The sequence below is a fragment of the Podarcis erhardii genome (genome assembly GCF_964252035.2).
Source record: "Podarcis erhardii genome assembly, chromosome: 6".
Classification (NCBI taxonomy): Eukaryota; Metazoa; Chordata; class Lepidosauria; order Squamata; family Lacertidae; genus Podarcis; species Podarcis erhardii.
In genome coordinates this window covers 3,166,592-3,185,200 of record NC_138510.1, presented here as the reverse complement: position 1 = coordinate 3,185,200, position 18,609 = coordinate 3,166,592, and the positions used below count along the sequence as shown (strand labels likewise).

General features: G+C 46.5%; 1 protein-coding gene across 4 annotated transcripts; it reads left to right on the top strand.

Moving 5' to 3' along the window:
* Window positions 1-38: 38 nt before the first annotated feature.
* Window positions 39-11,230, top strand: POFUT1 (protein O-fucosyltransferase 1; the record flags this gene model as incomplete). Of its 4 annotated transcripts, none has more annotated exons than XM_081867882.1 (7): window positions 39-391; window positions 3,079-3,196; window positions 4,012-4,194; window positions 5,005-5,117; window positions 7,217-7,409; window positions 8,560-8,802; window positions 9,326-11,230. In XM_081867882.1, 7 exons carry the CDS (start codon window positions 39-41, stop codon window positions 9,512-9,514), a joined length of 1,392 nt encoding a protein of 463 aa, XP_081724008.1. In that variant the 3' UTR covers window positions 9,515-11,230. The 4 variants fall into 4 exon arrangements, with proteins under 4 accessions (XP_081724008.1, XP_081724009.1, XP_081724010.1 ...); XM_081867883.1 differs by having other exon boundaries at window positions 132-391; window positions 3,075-3,196; XM_081867884.1 differs by lacking the exon at window positions 39-391 and adding an exon at window positions 584-718 and having other exon boundaries at window positions 3,075-3,196.
* Window positions 11,231-18,609: the final 7,379 nt, after the last annotated feature.

The window sequence follows — 18,609 nt, the reverse complement described above, 5'->3', positions numbered from 1 at the left end:
TTCCTCTCGCGGGCTCGCTCGCGCCCCTCAAGGCCTCCATGGCGCCACATCCGGCCCAGACCGGAAGCCGCCTCGGCCCGGCCGCTCTGCCCTCACGAGCGCCGCCGCGGGGCATGCCGGGAAAAGGGGCCGGTCGCCATGGAGACGGGCGCGGCCTAGCCCGGCCTAGCGAGGCAGCTTCTCCCCCGCTAAACTCTACGAGCCGAAGCCGCTTCTTCCAAACCGGAGGAAGAGACGGAGGGAGGCATGGCTGTTCCCGGGAAGGAGGCGGTCGGCGTCGCGGGCCTGCAGGTGCTGCTCGTCCTGTTCCACCTGGCCGGCGGAGGCGAAGGCGGCGGCGGCGGCGGCGCCTGGGACCCGTCGGGCTACTTACTCTACTGCCCCTGCATGGGTGAGGCGGCGGCGGGGGGGCGCGCTTCCTTTCCTCCCCTCCCAGGGCGCCACTCGGGTATCACCGTCCCCTCTCCCTCCCCCCTTTTCTCCTTCTTCTCGCAGGCCGGGGCTCTGTAGGCCCCCGGGGGCTTTGAGGAGCCTGAGGGGCCTTCCCGGTGCCGTTGGACTACAACTCCCGTCATCCCTCACCGCGGACCGCGCTGGCTGCTGGGAGGGGAAGTCCAGCCGTACCTGCTTTTTTCAGAACTTACACAAAATCAAGCAGATGTTTAAAGTGGAGATGGAGTATTAACCACACTTGCTGTCACTGAGAATATACGTGAAGGTTCAAAAAAAAAGAAAAAAGAGAATATACGTTAAGGTTCACTTGGGGTTTTGTTTGTTTGTTTTGCTGCATTCAGGGATGTAAAGGGGCAGCTGATGGATAATCATTTTGACAAATTCTGGAGGGTGTTAACTAGAGTTGCACTGAGAACAAAGCACAGCGATAGGGGCACATCTTGGACATATCTCATGTGGAGAGCGGGAAACCAGTTTTATAACAATAATAATTTATTATTTTCCCCAGCCAATCTGGGCGGCTTCGAACACAATATTAAAATACAATAGTCTATTAAACATTAAAGGCTTCCCTAAACAGGGCTGCCTTTAGATGTCTTTTAAAGATAAGACAGCTGCTTATTTCCTTCACATCTGAAGGGAGGGCGTTCCACAGGGCGGGCGCCACTACCGAGAAGGCCCTCTGCCTGGTTCCCTGTAACTTGGCTTCTCGCAGCGAGGGAACCACCAGAAGGCCCTCGGCGCTGGACCTCAGTGTCCAGGCAGAACAATGGAGGTGGAGATGCTCCTTCAGGTATACTGGGCCTTTGAGGCCATTTAGGGCTTTAAAGGTCAGCACCAACACCACGAATTGTGCTTGGAAGTGTATTGGGAGCCAGTATAGGTCTTTCAAGACCAGTGTTATGTGGTCTCAGAGGCTGCTCCCAGTCACCAGTCTAGCTGCCTCATTCTTGATTAGTTGTAGTTTCCGGGTCACCTTCAAAGGGAGCCCCACGTAGAGTGCATTGCAGTAATCCAAGCCGGAGATAACTAGAGCATGCACCACTCTGGCGAGACAGTCTGCAGGCAGGCAGGGTCTGTATTAAAACTATATTTAATGGAATTCATTTGGCAATGATTTGTAATACTGTAATTCAGAAAATCAATAAAAATAATTGACAGTGAAGTCCAGTCATACCTGGAGGCCGCAGATTCACATCTTTTTTCTCCTCTGTTCCTTTTACCTTTGTGTAAACAACAACAACAAAAACTAATAACCAACCTGTTGTTTCTCCTGCTGTGCTTTTTTTGTAACTTGGGGTGCTGCCTTGCTCTCAAGGTGGGTCATGGTCCATCTAGCACGGTGTTGCTTGCGGTGACTGGCAGCAGCTTCCTTGGACTGCAAACCAAGAGTCCTTCCCAGGCCTCTATGGCCTTTTAAATTGTATGTGTGGAAGGCTGTTATTGTTTTGCTTATTATATTATGTATTTTTGTGTTTTTAATACTGTAAACTGCCCTGTGGTCCTTGGATGAAGGGTGGCATCTAAAATTAATTCATATTAATGATGAAGGACCTAGAAAGGCTACAATGATGATATTGGGGATCAAACCTGGGGCCTTGCGCATGCAAAACAGGTGCTGTGCAGTCGAGGTATGGCCTTTTACAAGACTGTTTCCCCCTGTCTGTCAGATGATGGGTCAGAGGGACAAGTTCAGTCCTGCTGGGTGCTGCTGCACTAGTGTGTTTTCCACAGGGCAAAGCAGACCTGTGCTGCCAGCAGGCTTGAACCTTCTGCTCATCGTTTGGCGAGCAGAGAGTCCCATCCTGCTGGGTGCTGCATCACCAGCATGTTCCTGGTGGGGCTGCTGCCCTGTAGGTTATTGTTAGGTTGCTGCGTGCCACTATTGCATTATAGCTTAGGGAGTGACCTGCTTGTGGTTCTTGGTCAACCTGCGCTGTGTTGGACTCCTATGTAATGGTTCCTCTTCTCTGCAGTGGAGAGCACCAATTAGAAGATAAATGTTAAAAGTCAAGAAAATAATACAATAGACTTAAAGTGTGTGCGTGTGATTTAAAGACTGCTAAACTGTTATAAGCTCCCTGGCCAAGCTTTCAACTAAGGTGACTGCAACTGTGATTTTTATTTGAGCTTTGTAAATAGCCACTTGATTATTCGCTATGGGTATAATTTGCCTCCAGGTTATCAGACATCTCAATGCCACCTTCCTTGATACTGCTTTCTGACAGCTTTCCAAATAAATCCACAGAGGTCAGAAGTCTTGCTACCCAAGTATACTTTCTTCTGTTAGTCCTTTGTGCAATAAATTTCTTAAACTTTTGTAAGAGTTTCCATTCTTGTTATTTGGAAGTAATTATTGGTCGTCATTGAATACTAGGACTTTTTTTAAAGGGGGGAAAGGACTTCTGCAAGCTTCTGTGGGTTGGGAATAGTTCCAGAGTCCTAACATTTATGCGACTTGCCTTATGCTTAAGCTTTGTGAATAATTCAACATAATGAAGCAAGATCTGCAGCATTTTGATTTTGGCAGCCATGTAGTTCTTCAGTACGAAGTTGCTCTAGGCTTGTTGCTCTGCCCCAGCCTGGTGACTAAGAAACAGGTCTTTATCTTCTATTTCAAGGGAGATTTGGGAACCAAGCAGACCATTTTCTGGGCTCTTTGGCATTTGCTAAAATGGTGAATCGGACCTTAGCTGTGCCCCCCTGGATTGAGTACCGGTATCACAGGCCTCCCTACACAAATGTAAGTAGTTCTGAGAACTTCTGAGGTATATTTGGGTTCTGTGCTTTTGGAATGCTAGGTACTGTTTTTTCGCCCTATAGGACGCACTTTTCCCCCTCCAGAAATGAAGGGGAAATCTGTGTGCATCCTATGGGGCGAATGCAGGATTTCGCTGAAGCTTGGAGACCGAGAGGGGTCGGTGCGCACTGACCCCTCTCGCTCTCCAGGCTTCAGGAAGCTATCAGCAAGCCTGGGGAGCCCATGGGAGTTCCCACAGGGCTCCCTAGGCTGCGAATAGCAGTCTGCTGCCCGGAGCGCAGGGCGCACTGAAGCCGCGGCTGGGGTGGGGGGATATTTTTTTTTTCTTTATTTCCCCCCCAAAAAACTAGGTGCATCCTGTGGGCCGGTGCGACCTATAGGGCGAAAAATACAGTATTTTCCCAAAGCCACACATAAGCAGGCTCAGTGAATAGGTCCTTGGAACAGATGAGTTAATTCTGCTGGTGTTGGGTGCTACCTACATTTTGTATACCTTGTACAAGCAAAAAAGTTTTCAACCATTAAGCTCTGATCCCCCTCTAGTCTTTAATTAGCCAACTGCAGGTCTTGAAAGCTCTCCTGGCCTCTGCTTCAAACTGGAGTTTCATGGATAGTGAAGGAGTCAATAGTACATCAAACCTGCAAATCTGACAGACCAGGGTAGACTAGGCTTTGGAAATCCTTCAGCCCTTTACGTTATGCTGCTCGCTTTTCCTTCAGATGGTTGTGGATTCACTATTGCTGGAACAGTTATGTGTGTGGACAGGCTCCTAAACTCTGTTCTCTTTGCACTGCAGCAGCATGTTCCCTACAAAGAATACTTCAAGCTGGCGCCTCTCCTGGAGTACCACCGGGTCATCACTTTGGAGGAATTTATGGAAAAGTTGGCACCCATCCACTGGCCTCCTGGCAAGCGAGTGGCATACTGCTTTGAAGCAGCGGCTCAGAGGAGTGCTGACAAAAGGACTTGCCCCATGAAGGTAAGAGTCTTTCTCATCTCTGAGGTGCCTTCTGTAACCCTGGGCTGTAGTAAAAGCTCTGCTGCTGCCGTTCTTCTAAATCAAGAAAAAAGCACGCCAAGAACTCTGGCCAGTATAAGTTTCAATAGTGGGAGTGGTCCCTACTCGCGAATCAGTAGTCAATTGTAACAAAAACTAATCCATTCAAAAGTATGTATTCTGACAAGGATTGCAAACTCAAACAGAGATTACAAATTCAAACTCATAAGGATATGTATAACACAATAATTTGTTACAGTATTAGAGATAAGAGTTCATGTTAGTCCATAGTCAGACTTGACGTGAAGATCTTAGTTTCAATCATTGAGCAGAAGTCAATTATGGATCAGAAATTATGGATAAGAAACCAGGACAGGGCCCTGTTTCGATGTATTCACCTTCATCAGCTGGAAGTATCAAACATTGCATGAAAATACATTTAAATTCTAAATTATCATAAATTATAAAACAGTATTATGCAACAGCTAGCTAGGGACCATGGGAGTTGTAGGCCAAAAACATCTGGAGGGCTGAGTTTGAGGAAGCTTGTTCTAGATAATGTTCTGTGGATCATTTCAGTGTGTTTGTATTTAACTTCATTTCATCCTCTCTATACTTGGAAAGCTTCTGGTAAACTTACACACAGGTTTCAGTGGGGGCGGGACTATGGAATATGGGCTGTGTCAGCTAGGAGCTTGCGGGTCCCGTAGCAACTGCAAAGCTGCCTGTTCCTCTGGCCTGCCTCACCTTTCGTCTGCCGCAGTCAACAAGCAGCTGCCTTTGCTTTTGCAGGATGGAAACCCCTTTGGCCCCTTTTGGGATCAGTTTGCTGTGGATTTCGATAGGTCGGAGCTGTTTGGAGGCCTCTCCTTCAGTGCCTCTTACAAGGACCACTGGATTCGAAGGTAGCAAGTGTCGCTTGGGGGTGCCATTGGGTGAAGGGCATGGTTAGGCACTGGGCACATTCCTCCATTGCTGCTCTGGCTTGTAAAGGGTTCTTGGAAATCACCATCATCATCTTTTATTTGTATCTCGCCCTCCCCAGCTGAAACCGCGCTCAGGGCGGCTAACGTCAGACATATAACTGTTGGGATGCTGCTAAGGAATCAGGGGCAATTGGCAAGCCCCCAGCTGGCTCCAGCCCACCGGCCAATGTGCCAGTCAAACTCCAGTCCTTGGTGCAGCATGAATCTGCAACCCAGAGCTTCAGAAGCTGGGCATGCAACTCAGCAGAGTAAACGCACAACAGAAGTGGCAGGGAGAGGCTGCATAAAGCATATTTATAGGCAGTTTATTCAGCGTACACCAGGACAAAAGGAAAAACATGTCTTCTCCCTTTCATGTCCAAGCAAGCAGCATAAGCAGTAGCTATACACACAACGGAAGTTCCCAGCAAGCTGTGCTGGAGTGTAAACAGACATGTGACATACAATAATTCCACACGTCTGTTAAGCTGGAACGGAATATCTTAACAATAACATTGGTATAAAATCAAACAATAATTAAATTACCTCCTAAAAAACAAGTCAGTATCAAATTAAAATCTAATTAGATGGCTTTCCGCAGGATTAGGGTTGGGAACATAGCTGTCAACTTTCAGATTTGAAAATAAGGGATCAGCAGCCTCACCTGTCCTGGGGACAGTCTACGGGATATCTAACAATCCGGGATAGCAGCAGAAAGCAGCGGGAAATTGCGCTGGAATAAGAGAATTTCTCGCAAAAAAAAGGGAAGGTTGACAGCTATGGTTGGGAACAGTAAATGCTCATCAGGCCCAACTGCTTACGCTGTTCTTATATGGGCCTGTGAGAACGCTGGGAGGCCTCTTTCATACTAGTTCTTATACAAAAAGAGAAGGGGATTCAGCCTGGCAGAACAACTCCGTCTTGCAGGCCCTGCAGAAAGATGCCAAATCCCGCAGGGCCCTGATCTCTTGTGGCAGAGAGTTCCACCAGGCCGGGGCCAAGTCCAGCCTAATCTCCCTGAGGCCCGGAATCTCCAAGATGTTGTTATTTGCAGACCGTGAAGAAAGATGGACAAGTATCCTGCCTTTCCGCACGGATGGCAACCAAGGTGATTTAACAACAAGAAAACACAAAAACAGGCAAAATATAATATCAGGCAAAAACTGAGCAGATAAAAATGCCTTGATAATAACATTACATTTTCCATTGAGGATGGGATAAGAAGCAGTGGCATATAGCAAAATAGGGGTCTTTCTGGTTCCTATTTTTGGGAGATGACCATCTGGGTCCATTAGACTTTCCTCTAAATCGTTTAGGAAAAAGCTAAACAATGTGGGGGTGAAAATACAGCCCGGTCTCACTCCCCTTGCCATCTCAATACAATCTGAAAGTTGGCCCTGCAACCCACATCTAACCTGCAATTTGCTATCACTGCACAGAGCTTTAATAAGGAAGAAGCGTCGCATAACGGTCTTTGGGTGGTATGTGTTTTGTAAGAAGTTCAAGGATCTTGGGCAGTAGAACTAGGAAAGAGTTCTCACCTCCAGCTCTGAGACCGTAAGACACTGCTGCCAGTTGGCATGCGTAGGGCAAAGGTCTGTGACAGTATTCGGCAGATGCATGCATGCATAACTAAAGTCTGCTTGCTTAGTCTGTTGATTTTCCATAGATTGTTGCCGTAGTTTAAAATACAGGGAGGTGCACTTTGCAACTTCTTTCCCCTAAGGAGGCCCGCCTAAGCTCCAGTATGCAAATATTTGGGAGGTGATGCAAAGCGTCTAGGGAATTAGGAAGTTCTTATGAGCTGAAGAGCATGACAACAGAAATGCAAAATACAGATTAACTTTATTCGGGTTAGCATATTCTTCACAAATCTTGTTAGTAATTCATCTCTTTGTTGTAGGTGTGTTTTAAAAAAAATTAACTAGAAAAAAGCATTTGCCTTAAAAGTTCTCAACAGTAAAAACTGAGCAGCACTGGTGCGAGCAAACATGGCAAGTTGTAACTCCTGTTGATCTTTCCACTGTGTCTTTTACTAGGTTTCCGTCCTCTGAACATCCTGTTGTGGCTCTTCCGGGGGCACCAGCCCAGTTTCCAGTTCTGGAAGAGTACCGGTCCCTGCATCAGTACATGGTATGGTCTGATGAGATGGTGAACAAAGGCGAATCCTATATTAATTCGTTCCTGGTCAGACCCTACGTGGGAATCCATTTGCGTGTCGGTTCAGACTGGGTATGGTTCTTACATATATTTCCTTGGGGACTGTGATGTGGGCAGGGCTGTAATAGAGTCTGACTGGCAGCTTCCAGCTCCACACGAATAAAAAAGGGAGAGGGTGGGGCTGTTAAGAACATATGCTGGTTCAGAACAAAATCCTACCTAGCTCAGCATCTTGTTGCCTACCTAGGGCCATCCTTTGCCAGCTGGGTGCCTCTGGGAAACTCATAAGCAGGAGTTGAGATCAGGTACCCTCTCTCTGTTTTCAGAGGCATGCTTTCTCTGATCCTGAAGGAGTGTACACATGGTGACTTGCAGTTATTGACAGCTTCCTGCATACTTGAACTAGACTGGGGATGGGAATATAACTGAAGTTAATAATAATAATAATAATAATAATAATAATAATAATAATACATTTTATTTATACCCCGCTCTCCTTGGCCAGAGCCAGGCTCAGGGCAGCTAACACCAATAAAATCACAGTAAAAACATAATGGGGGGGGGGGAGAGAGAGACAGGGAGGGAAAAATTAAAATACAGGTTAAAATGCAATTTAAAAATGCAGCCTCATTTTAAAATAGCCGATAAATCAAGACCATAAGGGGAGGGAAACATAAAGGTCAGATTGAGTCCAAACCAAACGCCAGGCAGAACAGCTCTGTCTTGCAGGCCCTGCGGAAATACATCAAGTCCCGCAGGGCCCTAGTCTCTTGTGACAGAGCGTTCCACCAAGTCGGAGCCAGTGCTGAAAAGGCCCTGGCCCTAGTTGAGACCAATCTAACCACCTTGTGACTTGGGACCTCCAAAATGTTGTCATTTGTGGACCTTAGGGTCCTCCGCTGGGCATACCAGGAGAGGCAGTCCCATAGGTATGTGGGTCCTAGGCCGCATAGGGCTTTAAAGGTAAAAACCAGCACCTTAAACCTGACCCTATACTCCACCGGGAGCCAGTGCAGTTGGTAAAGCACTGGATGAATGTGATCCCACGGCAAGGACCCTCCATTAGCAATGTGGTTTTTTTGCCTGCTTTGGCTAGCTGTTTGGAATTCTCCTTCTCCATTGCTATGAAGTCCTCCTACCTTTGTATGATGCTCTGTTTCTTACCACTTCTACCTGTGTGTGATGTTCTGTTTTTCTCCTCCTCCCCCCCCCCCCGCCTTAGAAAAATGCATGCAATATGTTGAAAGATGGCACTGCTGGGTCTCATTTAATGGCGTCGCCGCAGTGTGTGGGCTATGATCGGAACACTGCTGCACCCCTTACCATGGATATGTGTCTGCCAGGCTTGAAAGAGATAAAACGAGCGCTAAGACTCTGGGTGAAGAAGACAGATGCAAAAGCTGTGTACATCGCCAGTGACTCTGAACCTTATACGAAGGAAATACAGCAGCTTTTCAAACAAAAGGTAATGTCCTGCTGGAGCAATGAGTAGTTACTGGTGGTACAAACTTCACTGCTTTTCTCTCTCTGGGTGTATGCTTTGGAAATATTAATATCTTGCCTTTCTTCTCAGATGGAGGAATCAGGGGGGCTTACAGCAGGGATAGGCAGAAGAAAGTTTGGGCTCTACTGGGTCTTTGAGTGATTTGGCAACACAGTTCTTTTGCTCAGAATATACGATGCGGTTGCATTAGATATAGAGGTAGCTGAACACTACTTTGGAAATCATTCAGGTGACTTTCCACATGGCAAACCTGAGGTGAGACATTGTGGTGGTTCTTGAACCAAGGAGTGTAAGACAGAACGGCATCCAACAGACTCCATCTGAAAGATACTCTGGGAACCTGAAGGCACTATAGAAAGGTGCGGCTTGATGAAACAAGTTCAGGTGGAGGGATAGAGTGAGTAGCTAGACAGCTTGTGGCAAACGCCACGTCTGCATGTGTTCACTTTCAATAACTGGGCTGTGTTTGTTTTCCCCTTTTCAGATAAAAGTGGTGTACCTGCAGCCTGAAGTGCCACAGGTAGATTTGTACATTCTCAGCAAGTCTGACCACTTCATTGGAAACTGTGTTTCGTCCTTTACTGCCTTTGTGAAAAGAGAACGCGATGTGCATGGGAGACCCTCGTCCTTTTTTGGCATGGACTATCCACCCACATCAAGGGACGAATTGTAGCCCCTAGAGGAAGAGATGCCTTTCGACCCACTATTTGCATACATTTCTCATAAATACAAGGTCTCCCTCAAAGCAAGCACTGGATATATCTGGATTCTACAGGTTCATCCTCATGGCATTCCTTGAATATTACTAGAACGTGACCTGAAAGGAGAAGTGGATGACTTCCCGGAAACATTCCCTCCTCCCACGGTTGTGGTTCAGATAAGCAAACCCACTCCCGTTCCTCTCTTCCCCTTTCTGTGCTGTCTTGCTACCTCTTCTGGAAATAAGGACTCGTCTGGTGCTTCCTTAATGCACAGTATTCTCAAGACAGCTTGTTCACTGACAAGAAGTGTTCTGACATTAAGAACTGGGAACCAGCAGATACGTTCTCAGTTGTGCAACCGACTGACATTTGCCTTGTGTGCTTTTGTTTTCTGAACTGCCAAATGGATTTAATTCCCATTCCCCCTTGCTGGGAGTGGGGAGACTATAAGCAAATGATTTTGCTATCAGCTGTGACACGTTATGGGACTTTCAGAGGTGTTTTAGTCCTAATAACTTTGGTGCTCTGTGGACCAGTTCTGTTTGCGGCAATTCCCAGGGAGCATAGAGATACCTTTTTTTTTAATCCTATTACACAAGAGCCTTTTAGAGCAGTTTTGTATTTTACAAAATTGACAGTCTAAGCACTGTACACAGTATAAAATAGAAGTTAAGAAATAATCTCCTTTTTGAAACACCATAATAATTCGTAAATCAAATATTATGCACCTTTTATTGGGCCCATTTGCAACTTCGCTGAGAGCTCAGTGCATCAATTGCATTTTAATGGCTTGTGGTGGGTCAGCAATCATGTCTTTCTGAGCTCTCTCTTCTGGAAACCCAGTCTGGCTGCCATCTTGAAACTATTTTGTTGCATTGTGCAGGGGGTTGGACTAGGAGACCTCCAAGATTCCTTCCAACTCTTGGACACTCATTCTTTGAGCGTCCTTTTTATGTTTAGAAGCTGTGACCTTTTAAAAGTCTCTGAAAGGAATAACCACTTGGTCCACTTTGAATTTCAGATATTTACTTTGAGTCTCTTGAAAAGAGGAGCCAACAGATAGTGGATCTTGATTTTTTTGTTTTAAAGTGTTTATGCACTTTTCTCTGCATAATTGCTTTGAGATCATGATTCAGCTTTCTCGATGCACATCTGAACTATGCTCACTAATTTACCTGTAGAGTTTTCCCACAGAAAAATCCTCAGGCAGGAGATCTGCAAACTGTCAGGTTACCTAGTTCATGTTATGTTTTCTCATCACATCAGTAGTAACTTTCTGTGGTGACAGCGCAGCATCATACCCTCTGATAATTATCTGCTCCTGTGCATTCAGTTGACAAATTGTCCTGGCTGCTGACTGCAAGCCTGAACTATCCTTCCATCTGCACTCTATATTAAGACTGAATATGTTGTGCTGGGGGAGAGAACTTTCTGGAGCTTTCTATTTGCTTTATTGGGCTTGAATTGCACAGGCAGCATTGTTAGCCTCTGTATCTTCCTTTTAGGTGTTGATGAAACAATCTTGCAATAGCAGGATTGAATTGCAAATGAACTTTTCCTAGGTTTGGTTGCTTGCGGTATCAGCATTGCCTCCAGTGTGTTTTCTGTCTTCCTCTGCCATCTTCTGAAAAGACTCTGGTTCATAAATGCTAACAGTTTCAGCTGACCAGTTAACACTTTTATAAGCAGCGACTTTGCAAGTTTATTAATTTAATCACTACCTTGCATCACTTATTTTATTGATAGTGAATTATAACTGGCAAGGTACAAATCTGAAACCAGCATTGTATTTGCTGGAAACGTCTTTGCTCATCTTTATGAAGTACTGAAGAAGTTTGTTTAAAAGTTCAGTCTTAAAAGGTGTAGAGAAGCACTAGGCTTGGAAGAGAAATGCAGTTCCTGTGTCCTAGTTTTGGTAGATTCTGCAGTGAAACCATGTGTTCCAAAGCTACCTGTAATATGGATGATAATGATGGTGATGATCGAATGAAAAAAAGACTCTCAATAGATTGTCCAGGAATGTTTATGAAGAACAAAAAGAAAAGAAAAAGAGGAAGGCTGAGGCTGTGACAGCACATGGAGATTATCTCTGACTTCATCGGTTGGGTGGGATCCTCCCTTTTGCTTGAGCTTCTGAAAGAAACAGTATTTTGATTCTAAAGATCTGTAAGTGCCACAATATTTCCGTCTGGAGCAGCAAGAACAAACAGTTACTCTTCTGCAATTCGTCAGTAAGCATAAGAATACAGTGGTGCCTCGCAAGACGAAAAGAATCCGTTCTGCGAGTCTCTTCGTCTTGCGGTTTTTTTGTCTTGCGAAGTAAGCCCATTAGTGGCTTAGCAGATTAGTGCTATTAGCGGCTTAGGGGCTTAGCAGATCAGCTGATAAGCGGCTTAGCGGCTTAGAAAGGGGGGGGGGAGGGAAAAAAACCTGCAGGAACTCGCAAGACATTTTCGTCTTGCGAAGCAAGCCCATAGGAAATTCGTTTTGCGAAGCACCTCCAAAACGGAAAACCCTTTCGTCTAGCGGGTTTTCCGTCTTGCGAGGCATTTGTCTTGCGGGGCACCACTGTATAGCAATTTCCTTGATGGATCAGGCAAAGGTCCATCTTAGCCCAACCTTTTGTTCCCAACAGCAGCCACCCAGAAGACAATGGCAGGGCTTGAAGCCAGCACTTCTCCTCACCAGCTCACCTCCATCTTGTATATCATGTTATATTGCCATATGGAAGTTCTGATTAGCTGTTATGGCTAATGGCCGTTTGTAGATTTCACCTCCAAGAATCTGGGGAAAAAAAGCTGTTTTACTGCCTGATAAACCCATGGATAGCTCCACATATTATCAAAGGAAGTACCAGAGATTCAATTATGTCCTGTGACAAAACTTACTTTTTTTTTGTCTGCCTGGCAGTAGGTGGTTAGGTCTGTTTTGTTAGACGAACCTGGGTTTCCAGTATTATGAGACGTAAGGGGAATCTCCCTTTTTGCTCTCCACACTATTCATAGTTTTGTAAACTCTTTATCATGTATGCGAAGTTACTCTGCAATTCATATATTTATATATAAAGCCCATTGTCTCTTAGCCAGCACTGAAGCATCAACATTCATATCTGGAGGCTTCCTAATGGGCATGAGAATCCTCTGTGCTATACCTTCAATATATCTTGCCTCTTTGTGGGAGGAAATGCCAGCCTCTGGTTTTAAATGCAGCTAATGAAATATTTTTAAGGTGGCAATCCTGTACACCAGGCTTCCTCAACCTTGGCCCTCCAGATGTTTTGAGACTACAATTCCCATCATCCTTGACCACTGGTCCTGATAGCTAGAAACATCTGGAGGACCGAGGTTGAGGAAGCCTGGTGTACACCATTATCTGGAAGTAAGTCCCAGTGAATTCAGTGTGGATACTCATAGGGCTGTGCTATTAATGATGTTGACCATATGGAATTTGCACGGGTGCAGCTACACTGTGCCATGAGGAGGCAATTCACCCATGGGGTGCAGCCTCGCCAGAATTTGTGTACAGTGGTACCTCGGGTTACAGACTCCACTAACCCGGAAGTAGTACCTAGGGTTAAGAACTTTACCTCAGGATGAGAACAGAAATCACGCGGCATCAGCAGGAGGCCCCATTAGCTAAAGTGGTACCTCAGGTTAAGAGCGGTTTCAGCTTAAGAACGGATCTCCAGAACGAATTAAGTTCGTAACCAGAGGTACCACTGTAAACTCCATTTATGTGGCTGGCTCAGAATGGAGGACATCTGGGGTATTTGTGTGCTATGCACAATATCAGAAGCCATGTTTTAATTTTTTAAAAAATTAACTAATGTACAGAGCATAACTTTGTGATTTTCATTTTCATAATAAAACATTAATCTTTCTCTTGAGTGTTTTTATGACTTGAAACATTCCTCCTAGCTTTGGCTATGGTTAACATCCACCTTGTGAAACCGTGTGCTGATGTTTTCTCCTTTTAGAAAAAAAGGAAGTTCTTGGCCCAGATGGCTGCCTTTCACTCTTCAATTTAGGGATCTCCAAACATAGAATCTCCCTGCCATGGAGCTGATTAGGCTTATGCCATTGGCAGAAGGACCCAGCTTAGAAGTGAGGTCATGGGCTCTCTCTTTCCACACAAGCTGTGCACACTTCCAAGCATCTGTTTTTAAAAGCAACAGATTCTTAATGCAGAGTGGATTAACCAAGAGGTTCTTTGCACAGTTGAAGATTTTATCTGACTGCCCAAGAACTGCTTTTCTCCCATTGCGTTTAGTACTACAGTAGTAATAATAATCACCTTGAACAATTTGATTTTTTTCCAGACAGATGATCAAATTCTGAATGGAATGAAGTTCTATTGATTTTTGTTACTTGCAAGTCAGCAGTTTAGGGCAGCAGCTTGGGCAGTGTTGACTTAAGATTGGCACATGGCGCAATTCACCTGTTAAATAGTGTCAGTTGACCACCTACTATTTGAGTGTATGCCATAAAATGCCAACAGTGTCCTTCAGCTCTCTATATTGGACAAACAGGCCAAACCTTACGCCAAAGAATAAACGGACATAAATCTGACATCAGGAATCACAAGACAGAGAAACCAGTAGGAGAACACTTCAATCTCCCAGGACATTCTATACAAGATCTCAAAGTAGCTGTTCTATTACAAAGGAATTTCAGAAATAGACTGGAAAGAGAAGCTGCTGAACTGCAACTTATTACCAAACTTAAAACCATGGAGAGACCTGGTCTGAACAAAGACCTTGGATTCTTATCTCATTATACATGACAAAGCCATTTTTCACCTTCTCACCCCTTGCTTTTTCCTGCAAGACCTATTGCAGTCGTTAAGAGTCGTCAACAGGCTCATCACAGCTATCTGCCAATCACCCAATCCCACCACCCTTCTGAGCAATACCCCTCCCCACCTTCTCACTATATAGAAGGGTCTGGTGACTTCTGTTTCAGTGTATCTGAAGAAGTGTGCATGCACACGAAAGCTCATACCAAGAACTAACTCAGTTGGTCTTTAAGGTGCTACTGGAAGGAATTTTTTTATTTTATTTGAGTGTAGTTCTTAGAATGTCATTATGTAAAGGGCAGCACACCGCCTTATTTCATTCAAGTGTAAATTTGTTAGCTGGATCTACCCACCCGGGAAGAATGGCAGATGAAGGTGACGGAATACATGGAACTGGCGGAAATGACTGGCAGAATCCGAGACCTGGGAGAAGAGTTGGTGGAAGAAGATTGGAAGAAATTTAAAGACTATTTACAGAAATATTGTAAAATTAAGGAATGTTAGAAGGATGCTGGAATGAAGTTATGTGGTTTTAGCAGTAAATGTTATAAAGGAGTATTTAAAGATTGATTATTAACAGGTGAGAATGTAAAGTTATAATATATTAGGATAAACTATTAGGATAAAAGCAAAAATGGAAAGGATTTGCTGAAATAATTATTGAACTAGAATACAAAAAAGGGAGGTGCGAGGAGGTCAGGGAAACAAGTAAATGAAAGTTAAGATATGGAAAGGTTGATTTGTTTTTAATTGTTTTTTACCTTTTTGTGTTTTGTATTTCTCCCTTCTTTTTCTTTTCTTTTTTTATTATTGTAATTTTTTTGAAATCTTAATAAATATTATTTTTTTAAAAAAAAATTGTTAGCTGGGGCAGAAAGGCAGCCTGACCCCTTGACCAGGAAGTGGTGAGTGTAAACCTTGCAGAGAACCAAAGCTTCCCTCCTTGAACACCTCTTATATGGGGGAATTTCTGTATAGGAACGCAAGCAGCCATCAGTGGTAAAAGCCACTGCCTGGCCTCTAGAGGAGCTGCATCCGTTTTGCGAGGTGGCTGCTCCATTAATTAGGGTGGTGTGTCTCTGAAGACTGATGGAGTCTGGTGGGTTCCTGGGGGCTCTCCGTTTCCAGCTGACATAGCTGGTACTTCTGTTGAATGTGGTGACGACTTGGGTGGTTGGCATGACTGCGTCCTCTCCTGTGGTACAGGACCAAGTTAGCTCTCTAGTTCATTAGGCAGGTTGAGAAATGGCTAGGATGAAGATGGATAACCTGTGACGAGCTAACAGCTCATCAGGCCTACTCTTTGACAATGAAGAAACAGGACTCTGGGAGAGAGGTCCTGTGAATATGGAGAGTCTAACAATCAATTCTTCTCATCTTTCATCTGTATCAAGCAAAGCCAGCGGCGTAGCGTGGGTTGCGTGGCGAGTTCCCGCCCCCCACCAGGGTAAATAAAGACACAAGACACCATAATTTAAGGTTAATTGGGCGAATTAGGCCACAACTTTATTGAATTCAGGAATGAGAGGCATTGGCTTAGGCATTGGTCCTAACGACTATCCGGCTCCAGCCCATTTGCTGGAGACACGGGGAAGGGTTAACACTATATTGGGGGAGTCTCCTGCCGAGGCACATCGACTAGGAGCTCCCCCAGGTCACCGCTCTGGGGCGTGCCTTTGGCCCTCACCTCCATAGGCTTCGGACAGGGCCACGCCCCCCGGAGTCCTTTAACGGACCACCCTTCGGTCGCTGGGGGGAGGTGATGGCGTTCCTCCCCCCCACACATCCTCTTAACCCCTTCTTACCAATGCCTACCGCCAATGCCGAGAAGTTGTGACGAGTTGCTACGAGGTAGGCGAAAAACCAAAAGGCCAGAAATCGCCAATTGGGAAAAATTCCTACCATGCCCCTTGCGGCGACAGACCGAAGTCCATAGCAAAGTCAAAGACCTACCTAAGCCTAGTTAAAGGGAGGGAGGGTGGGAAAACGTGGGGGCGAGCCGGCGAAAAGAGGGCGAGCCCCCTCCGCGCCAGCCCTAAATAGGGCAGGCCACGCCCCCCAGCCAGCCAGCTGATTGGCTGGCTGGGGGGGCAGACCCGACCGGGATTCCCTTGCTCTCGCGGGGGCTGGGACCAGCCCCCGCTCACGTGGGGTGGGCGTGAAGCCCGCAACCCCACCTCCTGGGTAGGCCGGAAGTGGCTTTGTCAGCACCCGGGGCAAGGCAAGTAATTTGCGCCCCCTAACCCGGGGCAAGGCAAGTAATTTGCGCCCCTAACCCCTAACCTGCCGCCGCTGCCAGCTTCTTCTTGCTGCTGCCTGGGCTGGGTATTTACGGTAAGGTAGCCACAGCGGCGGCGGCAGGTCCATGTCAGGTGATCTGAGGCGAGTTGCCGCTGGCGCTGCCACCCAAACGACGCCGCTTGCCTGGAGGAGGAGGAGGGCAGAGAGGCGAGGAAAATGCAACATGGCCCAGCAGCTGCGGCGGCGGGGATGCTGTGAGGAGGGGCTGCCTGGCGCGCCCTCCGCGGCCCTGACGCGCGGGGACCGCGGCAAGCGCTGAGAGCCACTGCCTGCCGGACGCACGCACAGCTCGTCGGTTCCGTGAGACATGGGGCTCTGCTACAGCCTGCGCCCGAGGCTCTTTGGCGAGCACGCCCCCCCCCCAGATGTTGCGCCCGGTGCGGCCGGCCCCCCCTGCACCCCCCACGCTACGCCACTGAGCAAGGCACTAGAAGTGCCCAGCGCTGGTAATGTGTTGGAGAGCCAGTGTGGAGTAGTGGTTAAGAGCGGTAGTCTCGTAATCTGGGGAACCGGGTTCGAGTCTCCGCTCCTCCACATGCAGCTGCTGGGTGACCTTGGGCCAGTCACACTTCTCTGAAGTCTCTCAGCCCCACTCACCTCACAGAGTGTTTGTTGTGGGGGAGGAAGGGAAAGGAGAATGTTAGCCGCTTTGAGACTCCTTCGGGTAGTGATAAAACGGGATATCAAATCCAAACTCTTCTTCCTCTTCTTCCTCTTCTTTCTCTTCTTTTTCTTCTTCTTCTTCTTGGATGAGGGCCAACAAACAAGCTCAGAAACTGAGGCTCAACTGTTTGAACTGGTGTTCAGTCAGTTTGGGGGGTGGTCCACTCCCTTTAAGGTTCAGACTCCTTGCTTAAGGATGCTCTTAGGTCCTAGAACATCAATCCTAGTCCTAAGGACATAAGAGCCTACTGGATGAGGCCAGTAGCCCCATCTAGTCCGGTATCCTGTTCTCATGGTGGCCAACCAGATGCCTGTGGGAAACCAGCAAACATGATCTAACCACAAGAAATTGAAATTGAAATACTTTATTGTCACTTGTACAACTTGTATACAGTGAGATTACACGAGCACCCCCCACTCAGCTCTCTTAGTCTTAATTCCCCTCGTTTACTGACACACACCCACCAAACCCGAAAGTCAGTTGCCCTGTTGTTATCTTTTCATTCAGCAGCCTAACAGCCCACAGATAGAAGCTGTTCTTTACCCTGTTGGTGCGACTAATCATGCTTCTATATCTTCTGTGTGAATCATCCCTGAGAATTTTCCTCACTCTCCTGAGGCATCTGCTATTTCATCCAGCGGATTCATGGGACAGCCCATAATATCTTGTGCTGTATTCACCACCCTCTGTAGACACTTTCTATTGTTGACCAGTAGTATGGAGATCATCAAATGTTGATTGACATCGTTCTTTCGCAATACTCTGAGGAGATGGAGTCTCAGTTGGGCTTTCTTAACCACCTGGGTTGTATTTATTTTCCAAGTAAGGTCTTCACAGGGATGCGGGTGGCACTGTGGGTTAAACCACAGAGCCTAGGACTTGCCGATCAGAAGGTCGGCGGTTCGAATCCCCGCGACGGGGTGAGCTCCCGTTGCTCGGTCCCTGCTCCTGCCAACCTAGCAGTTCAAAAGCACATCAAAGTGCAAGTAGATAAAGAGGTACCGCTCCAGCGGGAAGGTAAACGGCGTTTCCATGCGCTGCTCTGGTTTGCCAGAAGCGGCTTAGTCATGCTGGCCACACGACCCAGAAGGAAGCTATACGCCGGCTCCCTCGGCCAGTAAAGCGAGTAAATCCGAGTCGTCCGCAACTAGACCTAATGGTCAGGGGTCCCTTTACCTTTACATTTAAGGTCTTCACTGTATCGTGTTCTGCCCCTTTTTAAACCATGCTGAAAAATGAAGTTGAAGGGAAGTATATAAATTGACAACGTTGCGACAGCTTAACCAAAAAGCATCTCTGCTTCTCTTT